This window comes from Anabrus simplex, chromosome 5 (genome assembly GCF_040414725.1).
Source record: "Anabrus simplex isolate iqAnaSimp1 chromosome 5, ASM4041472v1, whole genome shotgun sequence".
Taxonomy (NCBI): Eukaryota; Metazoa; Arthropoda; class Insecta; order Orthoptera; family Tettigoniidae; genus Anabrus; species Anabrus simplex.
In genome coordinates this window covers 378,249,970-378,269,592 of record NC_090269.1, presented here as the reverse complement: position 1 = coordinate 378,269,592, position 19,623 = coordinate 378,249,970, and the positions used below count along the sequence as shown (strand labels likewise).

Genomic DNA, 19,623 nt, shown 5'->3' with positions numbered 1-19,623 from the left:
AGCTCAAGTAACAATTATTGAACTGAAGTTTTCATTTATACCAGTGTGTTTACATGAGTAAGCGAGTATTGACTGGGTGAAATGTCGTAGACACAGCCCATAAGCATCCGCAAGCAAGCAAGCGAGCAAGTAACTTTATGTAGTCGACTGTCAAGCCCATGTTGATATTTTTCTTTTTTGAGTTGATGCATCCTTTCTTTTAAAGCGGTAATAATATTTTTCTGCTTCATTACAAGTGCTCCTTCTTTCCTACATTTTCTGACTATTCTTTTCAGTTTCAAACCCACTTTAGTGCAGTATAGTTTAATAGAACACTGTGTGCCTGTGGTTTTATATAGTGGTTCACTGATAATTACAGGTGGAGGGTCATTCTCTTCACTGGCTGTATATGCAGTTGGCTCCACTTGAATTTCAATTTTCTTAGTTTCCGTCTTCCGTGGTCTTCCTCGTATCTGGTCTTTCTGCATGAGATTGTGTGTGTCGGGGAAAACCTTGAAACACGGATGGAATGACGTACGGAATTTGGACTTTTGTTGCTGTGCCTACACTATAATCTGAGTCCTTAAAATGCCTACTGCAAACGGTAGAATGTATGCTAGATTTCCACAGAGTTCTCAGTCTATTTCCTTGACGACAAATGCCAATCACCATTTAGGTTCCTCGCCTTTCGGAAATTTGTGAAATGAAATACCACATCATTTTGAGGTCTTTGATTTACAGTAAGGAACACTACAGTACACCGTGTTTTTTTACGTTTATCCTATGTTCACATTACGTAAATACGGCGTTAATTTCAGTCACTAAATTATAATCACCTGCACTAGCACAAGAAAGCTCATAAAGTACAAAAGTACGTCTTGACATGCTCGTGAATGTTTGAATGAGTACTTCGCCCGCGCAATTTTATGACTCAGAAGAGCGCACCTAGCGGCAAAACGATGCGTTTCACGAGCCCGAGCAGGAACCAGTTACACGACCAGCGAGGCCTTGCATTTCCCAGCCTTGTATAATAGCGAAGGCGACGATATAATATAAAAAAATGAAAACCTACAATCTGTTTTCCAGTCATTGACCAGGTCAGGAATGGAATGAATGAAGCAGATATAGGTGATTTAGTAATGACTGATAGATGCTATGAAATGAGAATGGAGAGTGTTGCTGGAATGAAAGATGACAGGGAAAACCGGAGTACCCGGAGAAAAACCTGTCCCGCCTCCGCTTTGTCCAGCACAAATCTCAAATGGAGAGACCGGGATTTGAACCACGGTATCCAGCGGTGAGAGGCCGACGCGCTGCCGCCTGAGCCACGGAGGCTCCTTGCGATATAATATAATTACCATTTATTTTGGTCTTGCTATATCTCGTAGGCAACGGCCCCCATCAAATATCAATGAGAAGAAGAAAAACACTTCCCCTTTGGAGAAGAAGATCTATGACATTCTCTTTGATCTATAAATATTTGGCCGTGTGTTTGAAACCTGTGTTTTATGGTTATGTTTATGTGTGATTTTCGTGATATCGTGATGTTATATGAAAGTATATCGTTAGTAAACTACTGTGATCTAAACCACAGTTTCTAGTTGAATATTCTTACGTATTAGACCAGTGATAGCAAAATGCTTGGGAAGATTCCGGTCAGAAAATATCTTATAAGCAGCATTCTGCCGTTTCAGTTATTTGATCATGACAAAATATCAGAAGATTCTAAACCTCCTCGCTCGTATTATGAGCAAATACAAGAAAATGAAACTGGATGGGACAGACTTCACACGATGTTCAGTATTGATGAATTTGGAAATATGAGCCCGGAATTGCATTCATCTTTCCAGGCGACTTTTCTTGGCCTGTTTATTGGTGCCTGCTACGGCGGATTTGTTCGCTCTAGAATAGCTTACTTAGATTTTATGGAACGAAATGAAGCTACTACGTTTAAAAGTCACTTGGACGCTAAGAAACAGTTGCAAGACCGAGTCACTGTTGGTTTTGCCAAAGGAGCCTTTCAGTGGGGCTGGCGATTAGGACTTTTCTCTGGATCTTATGTTTTAATTTCAACTTCTATTTCTGTCTACCGTGGCAAGTCAAGTATGGTAGAGTACATCGTCGCTGGTGCAGTGACTGGAAGTTGTTATAAAATGAATATGGGAGCCAGAGGAATGCTTGTTGGTGGTCTTTTGGGGTCTCTTCTTGGTACATTTGCAGGAGGCGTGTCCTTGGCTCTCCTTAAAGCTACTGGTATGACAATGGAAGAAGTGAGATTTTGGCAATATAGATGGAAAGATTCCCGACTGAAACAGACTCATAAATTATTCAAAGATTATAAAGCTGCAGATGACCCACCTTTGCTGACTCATCACAATGAGAAATTCAAGACGTCAGAAGGTCTTCTGGAATCCCTGGACAGTTCTTCAGTAGTAACTGATGCTGCTCAGAAATAGAATGTGTGAAGATGCAAGTGAATGTTAGAATACTGCATTTAGAATGGGTGGCAGTAAGAATTGCTACTTCATAGGCTGTCTTGCAGAGATCTGCAGAGTATGGTAAGTTGGTACCTGGCTGAGGAACATTGTTACATAATAGAGGCCAGTTGTAAAGTAGATGCAACTATGCCTGACCCTGCACCTGTAGCTGATGATCTAACTCAATATATAAAAAATGAGAATATCTCCAATCATACTTAATTTCTGTTTGCATTACTTTGTAGTTTAAATGATTCTCTTTGGAAGGAAAAATGAGTTGGCAGTAATTAAAGTTATTATCTAGATCTGCAAGTCCTTTGTATATTATATTTTGTTTATTGGTTTCTGAAAGTTACATCAATGTTTGATAGTATGTTTAATGGATGTGTATGAATTCTATATGGTGACTGAAGTGAAAGTTATAAATTATGGAGGGCCAGCCATTGGTACACCATAGTGGGGCTTTATACCTGACACTTGTGTCAGCTTAGAGTGAAAAAATTATTTTGGCCTGTTTCAAATTAGAAACATTCAGTTTATACTAGCTAGATATATATATGGTGGCCATGATCGTTATGGCATCATGTCTATATGGTCTGACATCATGGTCAGCCGGTTCGAGTCCCGTTGGTCGCAAAAACTTTCATCATCAGAATGTTGGTGGCAGGGTAGAAGAGGTGACGGTAGACAATTTATAATCACCGGATTGCGTGCCAAATGCCTGGATTAAATTCGAAACGTCTCCACCGTGCTCACATGGAGTGAGGGCACTGTTGATGGTGATTCATTTGTCGGATGGGAACGTGGAGACTTGAGCAGACCCCTTGGTGCTATTTAACAGGAGTATTATCTGCACACTTTATCTTGGTGCATTTGTGTATGGGGTTGAGGAGTAAGGAGGGAGCTGTCCCAGTATCGATAGTGCTGCCTGGTGTTGCCAACTGAATGAAAATGAAATCTGAATTGAATCGAGAATATGATCGGTCGATATGAAATTTCTAAACCGTTATCATCTTAAGCCAACAACTATGTCACATACACATTATATAACATTATAAAACATTTCTCGATGCGAATCTTGTTCCTAGCACAAATCCTATACTTTGGCTTTGTTGTGTAAACAATAACAGTACTGGTACGTAAAGTGTACGCCAGATGTCGCACAACAATGCTTAAGCGATTCATAGTTTGTGTTTCAAAGGTTGCCAGTACGAATCTCGGAGATCGCCGAGGTCGACCGATTCAGCACTAGGGTATAAATGCACCAAGGTAAAGTGTGCGGATAATAGGCTATGTGCCAGCACTGAGTTTCACCTTCTCCCTTCCTACTGTCGTATATCAGGTCATTCATTTCATCTCGATAACTATTCAGGTGAGGTTGACATCAGGAAGGGCATCCGGTCGTAAAAACTTGCTACGAAGATTCATCTCTCTTCATACCCGACCCTGTAGAGAAATTGGTTAAAGGTTGGACGTACATACAAGCATATTAGCTAGATAGGCTATAATATTTCTTTTTATGTGATTCTCCAGTAAGCGAACCTGAAGCTAACCCCATGTGTAAAGTATAGCGAGCTAATATAGGCCTAAACCATAACTCAAAGCTGATACACATTGTGTATATTTTAAAATTCTTGTCACACCTATCTTTCAGGTGATATACAATAGCGTAGAAATTCAGTAAGACTTACATTACTTTTATAGCATGATAAGGATGTAATATGTTGGAAATCTAAAGTGGAATACCTTGTAGAGGAGAGATGTGTTCATTGCGACAATTAAGTACCCACCTGCCGTCCCCCAGAAGTAATTTTGCTTTTTTAACCTAATACTTCACGCGCCATAGTCCATTGCCTAACTATGTACCAGCATTTCCATTGGGCGAGACACAATGGTATATGGCGTCACTCCCAGCAATGAAATAAAATGAATTCCGTTACCAACCCGCGCACAAGAAATACACTACTGCACAATAAATACACAAGTGAATGCAATCTGTAAAGAAAGAACTCTGTTCAATTCACCTTAATGTAGGGCAGCTTCAAAAAATTCGTGCACCTTTGACTTAAACAGGAACTCTGCCAAGTAGCCGACCAATGGCTTAACCAATCCAGACCAATGGAGGTGTCACGGGGGGATACTAGAGGCCTATGACCTCTTCGCAGCTTCTAACCTGGGGGCTTATGCCCCCAGACCCGCCTTTGCTTGATCCAGACCAATGGTCTAACCAATCCAGACCAATGGCTTTGTCACTAACCTACCCTAACCAATCCAGACCAACGGAAATGTCACGCGGGATACTAGAGGTCTAGGGCCGCTTTGTGGCTTCTAACCTGGGGGCTTATGCCCCCAGACCCCCTTTGCTTGATCCAGACCAATGGCCTAACCAATCCAGACCAATGGCTTTGTCACGAGATTCGTAAATTCAAAAGTAGTGCCGCTGCACTGGGACTGGTTCTTTATATGAACAGTTGGCAGCTCTGTCGACCGCACGATCAAGCCCGACGTGAGCGGGAGAGAAACAAATGACAGTGCAATCATGCGTAGATGCGAGCGCTGGAAAATGTAAGTTGTTCTGAATTTTTGCCCGAGGGATGCCAGTAAATACAACAGAGTCTTCAAAGTAAGGGGTATTAAAAACTGCTCTTATGCTGTTATTATCCTTATGAATGACAAATGCATTTATTCTAGCAATGTTAAGATATCTAGAAAATTTAGTTTAATAATAATTGGTTTTACATCCCACAAACTACTTTAATGGTTTTCAGAGACACTGAGGTGCTCGTATTTTGTCTTGCAGGAGTTCTTTTACTTGCCAGTAAATTTACCGACATGAGGCTGATGTATATGAGCACCTTCAAATACCACCGGACGGAGCCAGAATCGAATCTGCAAAGTTGGGGTTGGAAGCCAGCGCCTCAATCATCTGAGTCACTCAGCCCGGCAAAAAAATATAGTTGGTGGCTAGTGGAAAGACTTTCTGGACACTGTGTATGAACCACATAACTCATCAACAGTGTCCACACCACCCTTGGTTTTATTATAAAATATCATTAGGCTACCACAGCTTTTTTCGGTAGAAATTCAGTATGTAGCATTGTAAGGGATTTGAAATGTTACAGATCTTGTGTGTTCACCTTGTAGAGGAGAGATGTGTTCACTGCAACAGCCAGGGACCCACCTACCAGTCCCCAAAGTACATTTACTTATATAACGTAATATAATTTATCACATGCCATTATTCTTTGTTCAGGCGTGCTGTAGCATTTCCATTGGCTGAGATGCAATCGGATGTGATGTCATTCCCAGCAATCAAGTGAAATGCATCTGTTACCAATCCGTGCACAATAAAAACACAACTAAATGCAATCTGTAACAAAACAATGTTCATTAATGTAGGGTAGGATAAAGCACGCCTGGCAGCCTTAAAAAATTTGTGCGTCCTCGTGTTAGCAGAGAAAATGATCTTGAACAGGTATTCCACCAAGTAGGTGGCAAAGTGAGCTTTCTTTCTCCCAAAGCTCGGAATGAAGTAGGACCCATGCTTTTTAATGCCTCCACCTGTTCTCTATATGTTGTGTGTGTACTGGTGGTCTGTTCCTTGGCACTCCTGCTGGTATCGATGAATTGAATGGAGTTATTGACATGAAGGTGCACAAATCCTTCATGTTCCAGGCAGTCGTGTGCCTTCCAGTAATCGGAAATAATAATTGTGCCTGGCAAAACCCACTCTTTAGTGATTGAGAGCAATGTCTCCTCGAGACCCTACCTACCCAGAACAGATTGTTCCTTTTTCATTAGCCCCACGTAATGAACGGCTATGTCTTTGTCAGCTTCTCGCCACTATCCAACATTGAATGTGCTGCTACCGCCGTATGGAATGCTAGAGGCCGAACAGCCGCTTCGTGGCCCTAACTTGGGGGCTTGTGCCCCCCAGACCTCCTTTGCTTGGTCGCAGTCCAAAGCAATCCACTAGTTCGTAAGTTTAAAAAAATAGCGCCGCCGCACCTAATAATGCACTACTAGTTCTTAAGGTCAAGAGTTGGCAGCCCTTTGCACCGCACGATCATGACCATTGCGAGAAGTCGTCAAGAAAGAAACAAATGACAGTGCAATCATGCCTAGATGTCTGCACTGAAACACTGCTGCATTATCTGAACTTTTGCCCTTTTTCTTATTTCCAGTGCCAGGATCTGTATCATTATCATGGTGCATAATAGAGATAACTAATACACTTTTCCTTTTCTTGGAGCATGTGATGAAAGTGTAACCAAATTTGTGAAGCAGAACAAGGATGAAAACTGTTCTTGACCTTTGGAAGATAAGAGTTCAGGTGGTATTTCATGTTTGTTTGCTCTTAGAGTATCTACGCATGTGATCGTGTGATTTTTCAGCAAATGCTTTGCCAATTGCACAAATGAACTAATTGTCCATAGTTATGTTTCTCCTAGTGTGATCAATCAGAAATAGCCGCTTCACTATAACGTGCACTATTATCCTGACAAAATGGCTCTTCCGGTTGTTGGCCAACATAAACCTCTAAATTACCTGTATGGAATGTACGAACCTTAGCTAATAAAAATATTTTGATGTCATATTTGGCTGGCTTGTTTGGCATATACTGTCTAAAACCACAGTGATCATGGAAAGGCACTGTTCAAACTCCACTGTTGGCAGCCTTGAAGATGGTTTTCTGTGGTTTCCCATTTTCACACCAGACAAATGCTGGCTGGTGCTGTGCCTTAATTAAAACCTTCCTATTCCATCATTGCCACAAGACATATCTATATTGGAGCAACATAAAGCAACTTGTAAAAAATAAGTAAAAACATAAAATTAAAAGGCTGTAGCTTCTCATCAATTGTGGCATATTCACTGGATGTGGAAGCATTCTGTATATTCTGCTTGAACATTTCAGTAGCCTCTTGCAAGCTTGGGAGTTTATCGGCTGATATTGGATCTCTTAGAAATAATATTGTGAAATCGAATGTGTTGTAAGAGAAAAAGAAATCTTTTCCTGCCATCATTGCAATGAAAATATCAACATCACTGTTGCAAAGGCCCAAAGGTCTCTTGTAATGTGGTGGTGCTGATCACAGCATACTGGCATGGTATATGTTAATATTCCAAACATAGCTTTAATTTCTGATTTGTTAATTTCTGTGGCATCTCTCTCCCTATAAATTTTGACCTACACTCTGTGTAAATGTTTGTATATGCTACAACATGATCACTTATCCTATCGTCTACAATTAGTCCCAACAGTCAGTATCAGTCTTTTCAGTTTGAGCTGCTTCTTCGGGACCTGGCAAATGAATAAGAGTATTTTGCGCTCTGTTGCGGCTCCTTTGAAGAATGATACTTGTGTATTACACAGTACCATTTCCCCCCTTATGAACATCAAGTCTCTTAGCTAATGGTATATCATTCTCATCAACTTCATGCACATATTCATTGAAATAGGTACATACCTTTGTGTTCTGATGCACAGCTGTCCTGCTCAGTATCACTGCCATGATCACTTTCATAAACAGAGTCTATATCAATCTGAATCATCTCTTCCATCATCATCATCATCATCTGGTATGTCACCAAGATCCTTATCCTTACCGATTAGTCTGTCCGTTGTGAACAGTCTTCCAGTCCACGGGAAAATTGGACTTTGCTTGAAATTTACGCAAGCTGCATACTGTGGCACTGGGTAGAAATTAGGCAACACTAACATCAGCATACAATCGTGTCAACAGCTTGAACAACAGTAACGTTAGAAAAATGGCTAGCAATCAGGGCTACATGGGAGTGTTCATTGGTAAAGTAACAAGGGATGGAAGATAGAATACTCACTAGGCCTACACCAAGAATTATTCACAATTCAGTTTGCCGTGGGTAAAAAAATACTCACGCGTGCCTGAAAATGATGATGATGACAGAATGCCAAGCGAATTGGAAATTGGCACCTCTTAAAAGAAAATGGAAGAGTTTTATGAGATGGTGTTAAATCAGCTTGAGAAATGTGAGCCTCTCTGCCCACTTTTATCTAGCTTATTATTTTCAAATCCAAGCAATTTTCATGTATATTTCTTAGAGATAATCTAGTTCCATTTAAGAGCCCTTGGGAAATGTTCAGATTTCTAAGGAGTATTATAACTGTGGATCCAATTTTTTGAGTAAGAATATGGGGAGGTAAACCACTTAATTCCAAGGAATTCAAGAATTCTGCAGAAAATTGAAGTACCTGGCTTTCACCTTCAGCAATTAATCTGTTAACGCTAGTGTATGTTCTTGAAGTACCAGGTATAAGTTGAATGATTTCTCAAATTAATTTCATTAAAATGTTAATTTGTTAGTGTAAGAGTGGAGAATTTCAAGAAATCGATGACAACTTTTGCAGAAGTGAATGTTTTGCTGTAAATTTCAGTTACAGTGTCATTAAGTGCTAAAATTCTGTCTGGTAATTCAGTAACATTTGTATCCTTATCATCCAGTTTCTAGCAAGAAAGCAGAGAATTCTATTTCTTCTGGTTTTGCCTGCATGTTTTTATGCAAACTGTGTATTTTGACAAAGGGCCAGAGAGAAGAGCTATTTAATACAATTGTGAATAATTGTTTGGTGAGAAGCGTGCGGCATGACAGGTAAAAGCTGTCTGAAGTCTTCCTCCAAGAAAAATAATTTTCCCACCAAAAGGAATGTCGTTACCCATGATATCTTTTAGAAGACGATTCACACACATTGAGTGACTATTTGCCATTGTAGTTTCATTCCGTATTATGAGCCATGCTAATCGAATATCGTCAGTTACTTTGGAATTTAACTTTAATCCAGACACTGAACTCTCATTTAAATTTAGAGGAATTTTGATTGTGCTGTGTACTGTTCAACCATTGGGCTGCTAAACAGCGGCTATTCCGGTCCGTGCTACTGATATATCAAGAAGCCCTAAACTTAAGCACTTCTGTTTTAAGCATCGGTAAATAAGTGTTTTTCCAGTGCCCCTGGGACCATAATGAAAAATACATTTGTGACAGTTGTGTTGGTTTGTTGAAGCACATCAGTGATTTCATTAATAATTGAAAGTTGTTCCTGGTTTGTTTGGGGCATCATGTCAGCCAAATTTAAAACTGGCACATTAGTAGTTTACTTGTTTAAGTGTATGTCAGTAATAGCAGGCAATATAAGGAGAAATTATGCTATATGGCGGTGTGAAGCCCGAGCACTGAAATTTGTTTAAAAAATAGCTGCAGTCTCTGAAGAGGTTGGGTTATTGTAGCGTCTAGGATCTTCTTGGGATTCATAGTAAACTCGCATGACAAAATCTAATGATTGATGTTTTTCTTTCTGTCTTTCCGGAAGACGATGCACTGTTTCATCAAGTGCAATCATCTTTCTGACAGATGGTGTCATTCTTCCACTGTAGATTTATAACAGGACACCAAATGGCACTAATACAGGTACCAGCTGAATACTGATACTTTTATCTTCACTTTCAAAAGTCTTTGAAAAACAAGCAGTGTTCTGGAGAGGTTTATTTAGCTGTAGAAATTAAAGTACAGTACTTTGATATGTTCTTAGAATCAAGATGGCAGCCCGCTTTGTTGACTATTCTGAAATCATGTGCTTGCTTTTCGAGGATCTTGGTGACGGTGATTATGGTGTTAATTCCGACGAAATTATTTCCTGAAAGTAACGAAAGTGACAGCGAAGTACAAGGTGCCTTGGAAGTAATGGGAAATTCAGATAACCGGAATGATGTTCCAGTCGGTGCAGGTTATGTTGTTAGTATTGGCTGTATGTCAATATTTGAAGAAACCAATGAAGGGATAAGTGTGAACTGTTGATATTTTTTTAGACTGTTATAAGGAATTTGATCACAACACATAAAGAAATGATACTGACCTAAGAAAACTAAGGTAATCTATAGTTTCAAAATTCGTGAAAAAAAATCAAAATCAGTTTTGAGAAAAACTTGTGTTTTACTTAGCATTATGAATGAAAAGTGAAGAACTGTGGGGCAGTATGTAAAAACATACTTCTGTTTTTTAGAATATTATGTTTCAGGAATAAATTATCAGAAATTATTTTCTTACAGCAAAATATTTCAACAATTCCCTTTGTTAAAAAAATATAATTTTATTTTACGATATAAATCATAACAATGTTTTTATTATTTCATCATCTTCGTGTAGATCAGTCTTTCAGCTTTGTATTGATGTATAATATATGGATTTATTAGCATTAATATGTGATGACAGGCATGGTTTAATTTTCATGATGGATATTGAAGAAAATAACTACAGCATTTGACAGATAAACCTGCAGCAGTTCTAGGGTTAAGGCCAGTTTATTTTTTTTGCATATTTTTGAATGTATTGTCTTATATAATTGATTGTAGGGGTTATGCTGTTGCAAAATTGTATGAAATATGAAGTATGCCATCCATGATGCAAGAATTTGATCGATTTACTATCTGATTTGATTAGCTTCTGAGGAGTCTAATATGTACAACTGACCTAACATTGTCACTTATATTTTTGGAATATAAGGAAGAAATGCGATGATGTACGATTCCAGAAATTTTAAAACATTATGGACTATATCCAAGTGGCATGGTAACATGGGCACCAAAGGAAAAGAAGCACATAGAATTGTTGTACTGCCGAATATTTTTTCTGAAATTTGTTGAGAGAAGAATTGTTTCAGCTGGTCAAGTATTTTATATTCCGGCAGATCAATTTTACCATTACAAAAGCAAAGGCCAAAATAACCAAGTGTAGTTTTCTCACAAGAGAAGTACATTAGCATTATTCTTTAAATTAACGTCACGACTGGTCAATGTTCCTTTTCGTTAAACTGGTCTATTGACAGTAGCACTGCACATCTTATTGGATAATACTGTTGTGTCCTGCATAAAGGGTGCTGCTAAACAGTGAATGGCAAATAATATTTCTATTTCCATAATCAGCAGGGTGGTTAGTTTCATGGTTATGCACTCTAAACAAATAGTCAATGTGTGTCTGTTAGGTCATCAGCCCAGAGGCTGATTGGATCCTCAAATAGCACCACCAAAGGTTATGCGGTTATAAGAAAACCCCTAAAACCAATGACAGCACCAAAATGAGGCGTACTAGGAAAGATGAGGAGTGAGGTAGTTTGCCATTGCTTTCCTCACTGGGTCAGAAAGTACTATTGCAGCACAACTGACCCTATGAGCAGCACCTTTCGTAACACTCAGATGCACTAGTCGTGCTCTGAATGTCATTACTCAGCACTACCCATACCCCAGCAGTTTCCATATTGTCTCAGCCATGGATGTTGACTGGGACTTCGGTGGAAGCTACACTTTACTCTGGCCTGTGTCAATACGGTAAACAGTTGACTTACACAAAGAAGTTCAAAATAACCAGCATATTCACTGTCCAGAGACATGAGACTTTCTTACTCCTGTTGGGTTTTGAGGGGAAGGCGAAAAGACTGATTGCCATTAATAAAAAATCCTTATAACAATTTTTGCAACAGTGTGCAGGCTCAGCTCATGATGATGTTCTTCATTTTGATATAAACAGTACAAAACTGCTATAAATAAACAATTTCTATCATTGGTTGTGGCATCACACACAACCATTAACCCGGCTCAAGGGAGATAAGGTCACCTTCCCTATCTTTCACCTGAGTAATACTTGTCTGGCACATCCATGTTGCGGCGGTGGGTATCCTCCACATCATTAGGCCTGTGTGAAGGAGAGCTAAGTTCAGGCAGGGACCCAGTCTCACTGGGTTTAACGTGGAACTCATGCCGAGAGTTACGGGTGAAGACCTTAACAGCATCTTAGGCAGAGGAGGAGACCTTCGGAATGACGAAGATGGTGGATGAGGCAACCCATCCTCTGTAGGCTCTGTGCGTACAGCACTGTGCTGCTGCGGGTGGATACTATGAGAACTACTTAGTCATCTTCAGTAACAGGTCGTCATAAGAAGCTGAAATGTGTATGACGTTGACATGCATTTATTCAATTATTTTACATTGCTGTCTTCAGATGATAATTTTTTAATGTCACAACGTTCTGACAGAATGATGTGCTTGTTCTTGGCTGCATTAATAGATACAGTAATACAGAGCTTTCATTCACGACCTCACGAAATGGATTTGAAAAGACGGTGGATCTTAGCAGTAAATCGCAGGAAGTGATTCTGGATTTGTACATTTACAGTATTTAATACACAGTTACTCTTAACATAATGCAAATGGTAACGATTATAAATAAATTATTGAAGAAGTTGGATGTCAACACCAACATCTACAAAACCATGCAGAAGACGGTGGTCATTGCCACGACTGGAATTGTACGGAAATTTATGGGTTCAAATTCTACGTAAAACTGTAGTTTACATTAAGATTTATTCTGCTTTGATTTCCTAAAATCTGTACAATTGCTCTAATATCATTATCACCAAAGTGTGCAAAATAAATAAATAATAATAATAATAATAACAATAACAATAACATACCGTACTACAGACCACAATGTGAAATTTTAGAGTATTCTGTCACAACCTCACGAAATGGATTTAAAAAGGTAGTGGACAAATATACTGTAATTATAAAAACTGGCCTCCATTACACAATATCAATAGCTCACAGAAATACCGCATTTTACATACGTAACGTTCTGTTTTCGCCCCGAGGTGGTGCAACTCTTTTCAAGCAACCCCTAATGAACATGAGCTGCATGTACCCTCATGTCAATCTTAAATTTCTGTCTATATCGGGAACCAAGCCCGGGCCCCTGATGAAGGAAACTAGTAGCGCTAACCATTATATTACAGAGGTGGTTGCGATCATATTATAAATACAGACACAATAATTTATTGGCACCTTTAAGATATTCTGATATTTTCAACTGGTCCAACATCAAACCTGTGCCTTTTTATCGGAAAAAGTTCCTCTGTAAGCTCTTATCCTTGTTGTATTTCTCTTTCCGCGCTTTTTAGATGCGAGATCCAGACAATTCACAGGGTTGATCGGTACACGAGGTGAATGTTCTGATTAAACTGTATAAATAACAGCAGAAATATGCTTACATTTCATGGAAATATTTTTATTATTTTATCAAGGCTTCACTCGCAACAGTAACCTACGCTAACTTGATATTGTATTAGAGATAGGCCAAATATAATTTTCTGAAGACAGCGTTGTTGAATGTGTACAAAAAAATCAATCTCTTTATCACCACAAATAATACATAAATTACTATGTTGCCTCTATCATGAAACGGTAGTCTCTCTAGTGAACCAACGTTTTTCTCTTATCATATTTGCAGTTATTCGCTCTGTTGCTATTTTCTGCGAACAGTTTTTCTTGTAAATTTAATACATGACCACTTTCTTGAAGTTTGGAATAATTTGGTCGATTGTTGTTGCATAAAACACTCTGAAATCCCACTGCTATTATTTAGTAGGCCATAGCAACACGGTGTGAAACGACAGAGATATGTGCGCGGTGATCGCATTAACTTACAATGTTCGCCACTCGCAGCGCAGCGGTGCATTTTTCCCAGCAGCGCACGGAGCCTATGGGGAAAATTAGAAGAAGGATCTTCAAAGGTTAAGGGAGTAAACCCTGAGAGAAAATCCTCAGATGCGTTAGGCTTAGCAGGTCAGCAGATGAATAAATTTGTACTTGCTTTCAACTATAATACAAGCCTTGGATTGAAGTTTAAAAATGGAAATGAAATTGACAAGTCTCTGGCTACAGTTGCACAGTATAATGGTAATGCTGATGTTGGTGCAAGTGTTAGATCAGAGAACAAAACCCGATTTGGAACAATAAATATTTTAACAATGAATGAGAAGGAAAATGAATTGATTGACCTGAGTGGAAAGACGAAAACTCGACATCCTGGGATTAAGTGAAGTAAAATGGATAGGGAAAGGAATGAAGAAACTAAGAAAGGGCGTGCACCTTTTACTGGATGGGTAACAGTAAAGAGAAAATAAATGTGAATAATAATAATGTTATTTGTTTTACGTCCCACTAACTACTTTTTAAGGTTTTCGGAGACGCCGAGGTGCCGGAATTTAGTCCCGCAGGAGTTCTTTTACGTGCCAGTAAATCTACCAACACGGGGCTGTCGTATTTGAGCACCTTCAAATACCACTGGACTGAGCCAGGGTCGAACCTGCCAAGTTGGGGTTAGAAAGCCAGCGCCTTAACCGTCTGAGCCACTCAGCCCGGCAGGGAAAAAAAAAATGGATTGGGATTTATAGTGAATCAGAATGTTGAACCAATAGCTGAAGTTGAGTATATAAATGAAAGAATTATAATAATACACATACATGTAAACAGGGAACTACTGAAGATAGTACAGGTAAATGCTCCACAGACAGGATGTAGCGTGAAAGAAAAAGATGATTTCCTCAATGAACTGGAAACACATTTGTTGGAGATGGGATCATGATAATGGGAGATCTGATTGCTCATATGGGAATTAATAGAATGGGATGTATGTTCTGGGTCCACATGGGTATGGCGATAGAAATATAAAGATGGAGAGAAACTGTTGGACTTTTGTATCAGAAATAACCTGATAAAGAACACATGGTTTATGAAGAGGAATAGCCATAAGATCAGCCGATATAGTTGCGAGGACAGTATGGAACGCTCATTGATTTTATAACAACATATCGAGAATGGGGAAGATACGTCATTAATATGAAGATAATCCCCAGTGAAAGTATGGAAGGTGATCGTAGATTATTGATTGTGGAATTAAAACAAGTAAAAATCCATAAAATTGTACTGGAGAAGAAACCAAAGATCAGGATTTGAGAATTGGAGGAGGAGGATAAAAGAATGGCATTCCAAGATTGGATAAAAAGGAAGTTGCCTAACACGGAAATACAAAGTGGAGAAGAAGAGTGGGACAATTTAAGACAGACATTTGTGGAAGCAGCAATTGAGGTATGTGGGAAAATAAAAGCAAAGGTTAAAGGAAAGGAGACATGGTGGTGGACAGACAAAATAAAAGAAGAAATAAAAGAAAGGAGCAAGGTGAAGAAAGAAATGGATAAGGAAAGGCAAAAAATGTATCAGAGGGATGCGAATAAGATAGAAAGGTTACATGTGGAATACAAAATAATGAAACTACAAGTAAAGAGGCGTACCAAGGAAGAAAAGGAGAAATGTTAGGTTGAGTTTACCAACAAAATTGGGCAAGATAGTCGAGGAAATCAGAAACTATTATACAGAGTAATAAAATCGAGAAGAATATTTCAAGAAAAAATCAAGGCATTAGAGAGAGAAGATGGATCCGTAGTACATGACGAAAAGGGCTTCAGAAGGTAATGGCAGAATATTTTGAAAAAATTTTATAATGAGGATGACTGCTCAGAGGAAGAAGGTGATAAGAAAATGGAAATACTAGATGGAGAAAAAGAAGAGAACCCAATAACATGGTTGGAACTTGAAAGAGCAGTGAAAGCAATGACCAAAGGTAAAGCAAGTGGAAAAAATGAATTCAATGCTGATATGATTAAGGCAGCAGGAAGCATTGGACTACAGTGACTATACCGAGCCCTCAGTGCCATATGGAGGGATGAAATGATACTGAAGATTCGCAACAAGAAAGCACTGTACCATTGTTCAAAAAAGGAAATAGGAAGAAATGTGAAAATTATAGAGGTGTAACCTATTATCACATGGACTAAAAATAATGGTTGGGGCCGATGACTTTTGATGTTAGGCCCGTTAAAACAACAAGCATCATCATCATAAAAAATAATGGAGAAAGTCATAGATAAAAGACTGAGGGATATAATAGAAACACAGTTAGAGGAAGAACAATATGGCTTTAGACTCAATAGTTCAACAATAGACTTGATATTTACAATGTGAACTATAATGGTAAAACATCTGGAAAGGAACAAGGAAATCATCTTCGAATTTTAGGATTTGGAAAAAGCTTATGATACCGTTAAAAGAAAACATGTTCGGGAATGCCTATTGAAAAGGAATGTACCAAAATCATTAATTAACAAGATAAAAATATTGTATCCTGAGAGTAAAAGCAGTTTACAAGTGAGGAGTGGTGACTCTGAAACATTTTATACAAAAAAGTCTCAAGCAAGGAAGTGTACTGTCGCCATTATTCTTAATTATATTGATGGTTGAAATCATGAAACGTGTAAAACAGAGTATCAGTAGTGATAAAGTGAATGCTTTAGTATTTGCAGATGATACGGTGATTTGGGGAAAGGGAGAAAAGGAAGTGCAAAGGAGACTGGACATTTGGAATGAAAATCTGAAGGAATTTGGAACGGTAATTATTAAAAAGAAAATTGTAGTCAAACACTGTGGAAAAGAGAAGCCAAGTGAACATAGACGTAGAACGGTTAGAGAATGTAGCACAGTTTACATATCTTGGTAGCATTATTAATGGAAGTAATGAAATTGGTCCTGAAATTAATAACAGACTAAGTAAAGGTACAACATTTTATCATCAAGTCAGAAAGCTTTTATGGGATGACGAAAGTACCCAAGAGAACGAAATTAACATTATATAAACAGCATTTCATACCACTTGTAACATATGGACTAGAAATGCTGGTAACTAATACGAGACAAGATAGTAAGATCCAAGCAGTAGAAATAAATTTTTTAAGAACATCGGTTTAAAAGACAGGAAGAGAGAGAATTCAAAATATTAAAATCAGAGAAGAGCTAAATATAGAACTGTTGGTACAGAACATATAGAAAGCAAGACTGAGATGGTTCGGAAATGTAAAAAGAATGGGAAAGGAATGGATAGCAAGAAGGGAATTGGAAGGAGAAGTTAAGGGAAACAGACCAGTTGGAAAACCGAGAAAAAGGTGGATGGATCAGATCTGGAAGGACATTAGAGAAGCTGGATTGGATGTGGCAGAAGTAATGGAGCAGGAAAAGTGGAAGGACAGAAAGGAGTGGAGGAGGCTTGTTAACCACACCCGGGCGACTGGAGTGGGACACATGATGATGATGATGATAGTATAAGTACAATCCTTTGGGTTTCTATGACAGTAAATTAGGTGGGCAATATTTGTGACAGAAAAGTGAGAGGGAAATGACATTACAGGAAGGCCAAAATGTAAAATGGGAAGATGTAGAGGAACAGAAACTCTACTCTGGCAGAAAGAAATGGCCAGTCCTTGTACACCACATCTGGGAAACTGGAAAAGGTTGATGATGAATGTTTGTATAGTCAACATGAAATACTCTAGATAAACCATGAGTCCACGACTGACCGCTCATTTACATAGACCACTGTGAAGAGACGTCATACCAGGCGGCGCATGCGTGTGTGCCCATTAGAATTCCCGTCGCACGCATGGCCGGCAGTAGACTAGCAGGTGGCCTTGAAGTACTGGCAAGTGCTTTGGCCATTCAGAATGCTACATTTTCTTTAATAATTTAAAAATATAAGGCAAGAAATGTTTATACTTTAAAAGACACACTGCAAGACTAAAGGCCAAGAGCTTTCACCAGAATACTTTATAATGTCAATTGGTTTAGCTGTTTTCCCAAATTTGCTGTAGGGTCAGTCAGGGTAATTATGAGACAGACAAAAAAAAGGGAAAAACGAGACACTCAATTTTTTCTGCTCTGATTAATAATCTCAACACTTTGCATGAATGATATTATATATTAGTCTTTTATTCATTATGGTAAAATAATTGGAAAGTGTCCGAACTACATATCTAGCAGTACACAAGTTTTTCCTGAGTGGTGTTTTTTCTAACCAAAAAATTTTCAACTTTGTATTTTGTTACTCTGGCTCAACCCAAATATCCAGGAAAGTGTTTCTGGTTTTATTTGGTAGTGTAAGGGAGAATCTTCTTTTTCAGCTTGAAAACACAATTTTAAGTTTTTGATTTGAGAAGAAAATTCATTTTTAAAAAAAGGGGGTAAATATGAGACATCATTAGGGTAAAAGTGAGACACTTTTAGGGGAAATATGAGACAGTTGGTACACTTGTTTCTGTACCTAAATACTTATGTTTGTCATTCCCACAGACTCCTTTCCTGATATACTTCCTGAAAATTCTTTCGAGAATATCCTACTTTAATAAATCAAACACACTGACAAAACCATGATGAAGTGAAGAAGAGTAGACCCAACAGCAAAGGTGATAACATCTGAAGAGCATTCCCAGCTTGTGAGGGAAAAGCAGAAACCACTTCATAAGAAGGATAGAAAGGTTACAGGTATTCAAAAGGCAACCGTTCCAGTAGTAAAACCTCCATCTAAGACAAGAGCAGAAGTTCATTCACTGAACTCGATAGCTGCAGTCGCTTAAGTGTGGCCAGTATCCAGTATTTGGGAGATAGTAGGTTCGAACCCCACTGTCGGCAGCCCTGAAAATGGTTTCCCATTTTTACACCAGGCAAATGCTGGGGCTGAACCTTAATTAAGGCCACGGCCGCTTCCTTCCCACTCCTAGCCCTTTCCTGTCCCATCATTGCCATGAGACCAATCTGTGTCGGTGCGACGTGAAGCAACTAGCAAAAAAAAAAAAAAGTAGTTCATTCTTCTGACTCAGCTACAAGCAGAGATGAAGATTGGCAAGGTAGCAGTGACAGTCTTGATGAAGTTGATCTGCTTGACACAGATGCTGTGGAAATGACCATGGCAGATGAAGTAAATCCAGGTGACATTGTACTTGTACTTTTTCAAAGTTCTGGAAAGCGGCATTCTTTTCAATATAAATATGTTGCCACTGTTCAGAAAGTTCTGGAAGGTGGTGACATGCAAATCATGTGTCTCAATTGTGTGGACAATAACAAAAATATGTTAAGGCTTAATGAAAATGATGTATCTGTTGTGTGAAAAGTCAAAATTACTAGGGAAATTGCCTGTTCCAATAATAACAGGGAAAGGTAGAGGCATTACATTTGCATTCCCAGGAACAGTTGATGTTTTTGAAGAAAAAAAAAAAACTAGAACTCCTACAATTTCTGTTAAGCCAGTTTAAACCAACTGATGTCTCATTTTTTCACCATTCTGATTACAATGGGCACTATGTATTTATTTAGTATAATTAAAATGTAACAAATTCAGGCATAAAGCTCAGATACCATTTAATTAGATGGTATAATGTCAACAGTCTATACTAAGTAATTTTTGTCAGGAATGAGAA

General features: G+C 38.6%; 1 protein-coding gene across 1 annotated transcript in view; it reads left to right on the top strand.

The window, feature by feature from the left end:
• Nucleotides 1–1,379: 1,379 nt before the first annotated feature.
• Nucleotides 1,380–19,623, top strand: part of 140up (RPII140-upstream gene protein) — a 29,314-nt gene continuing 11,070 nt past the window's right edge. Inside the window, exon 1 of the mRNA XM_067147709.2 lies at nt 1,380–2,537. Within this exon, the coding sequence (XP_067003810.2) occupies nt 1,617–2,435 (819 nt within the window). The 5' untranslated portion in view covers nt 1,380–1,616 and the 3' untranslated portion in view covers nt 2,436–2,537. The remainder of the gene's footprint in view (nt 2,538–19,623) is intronic.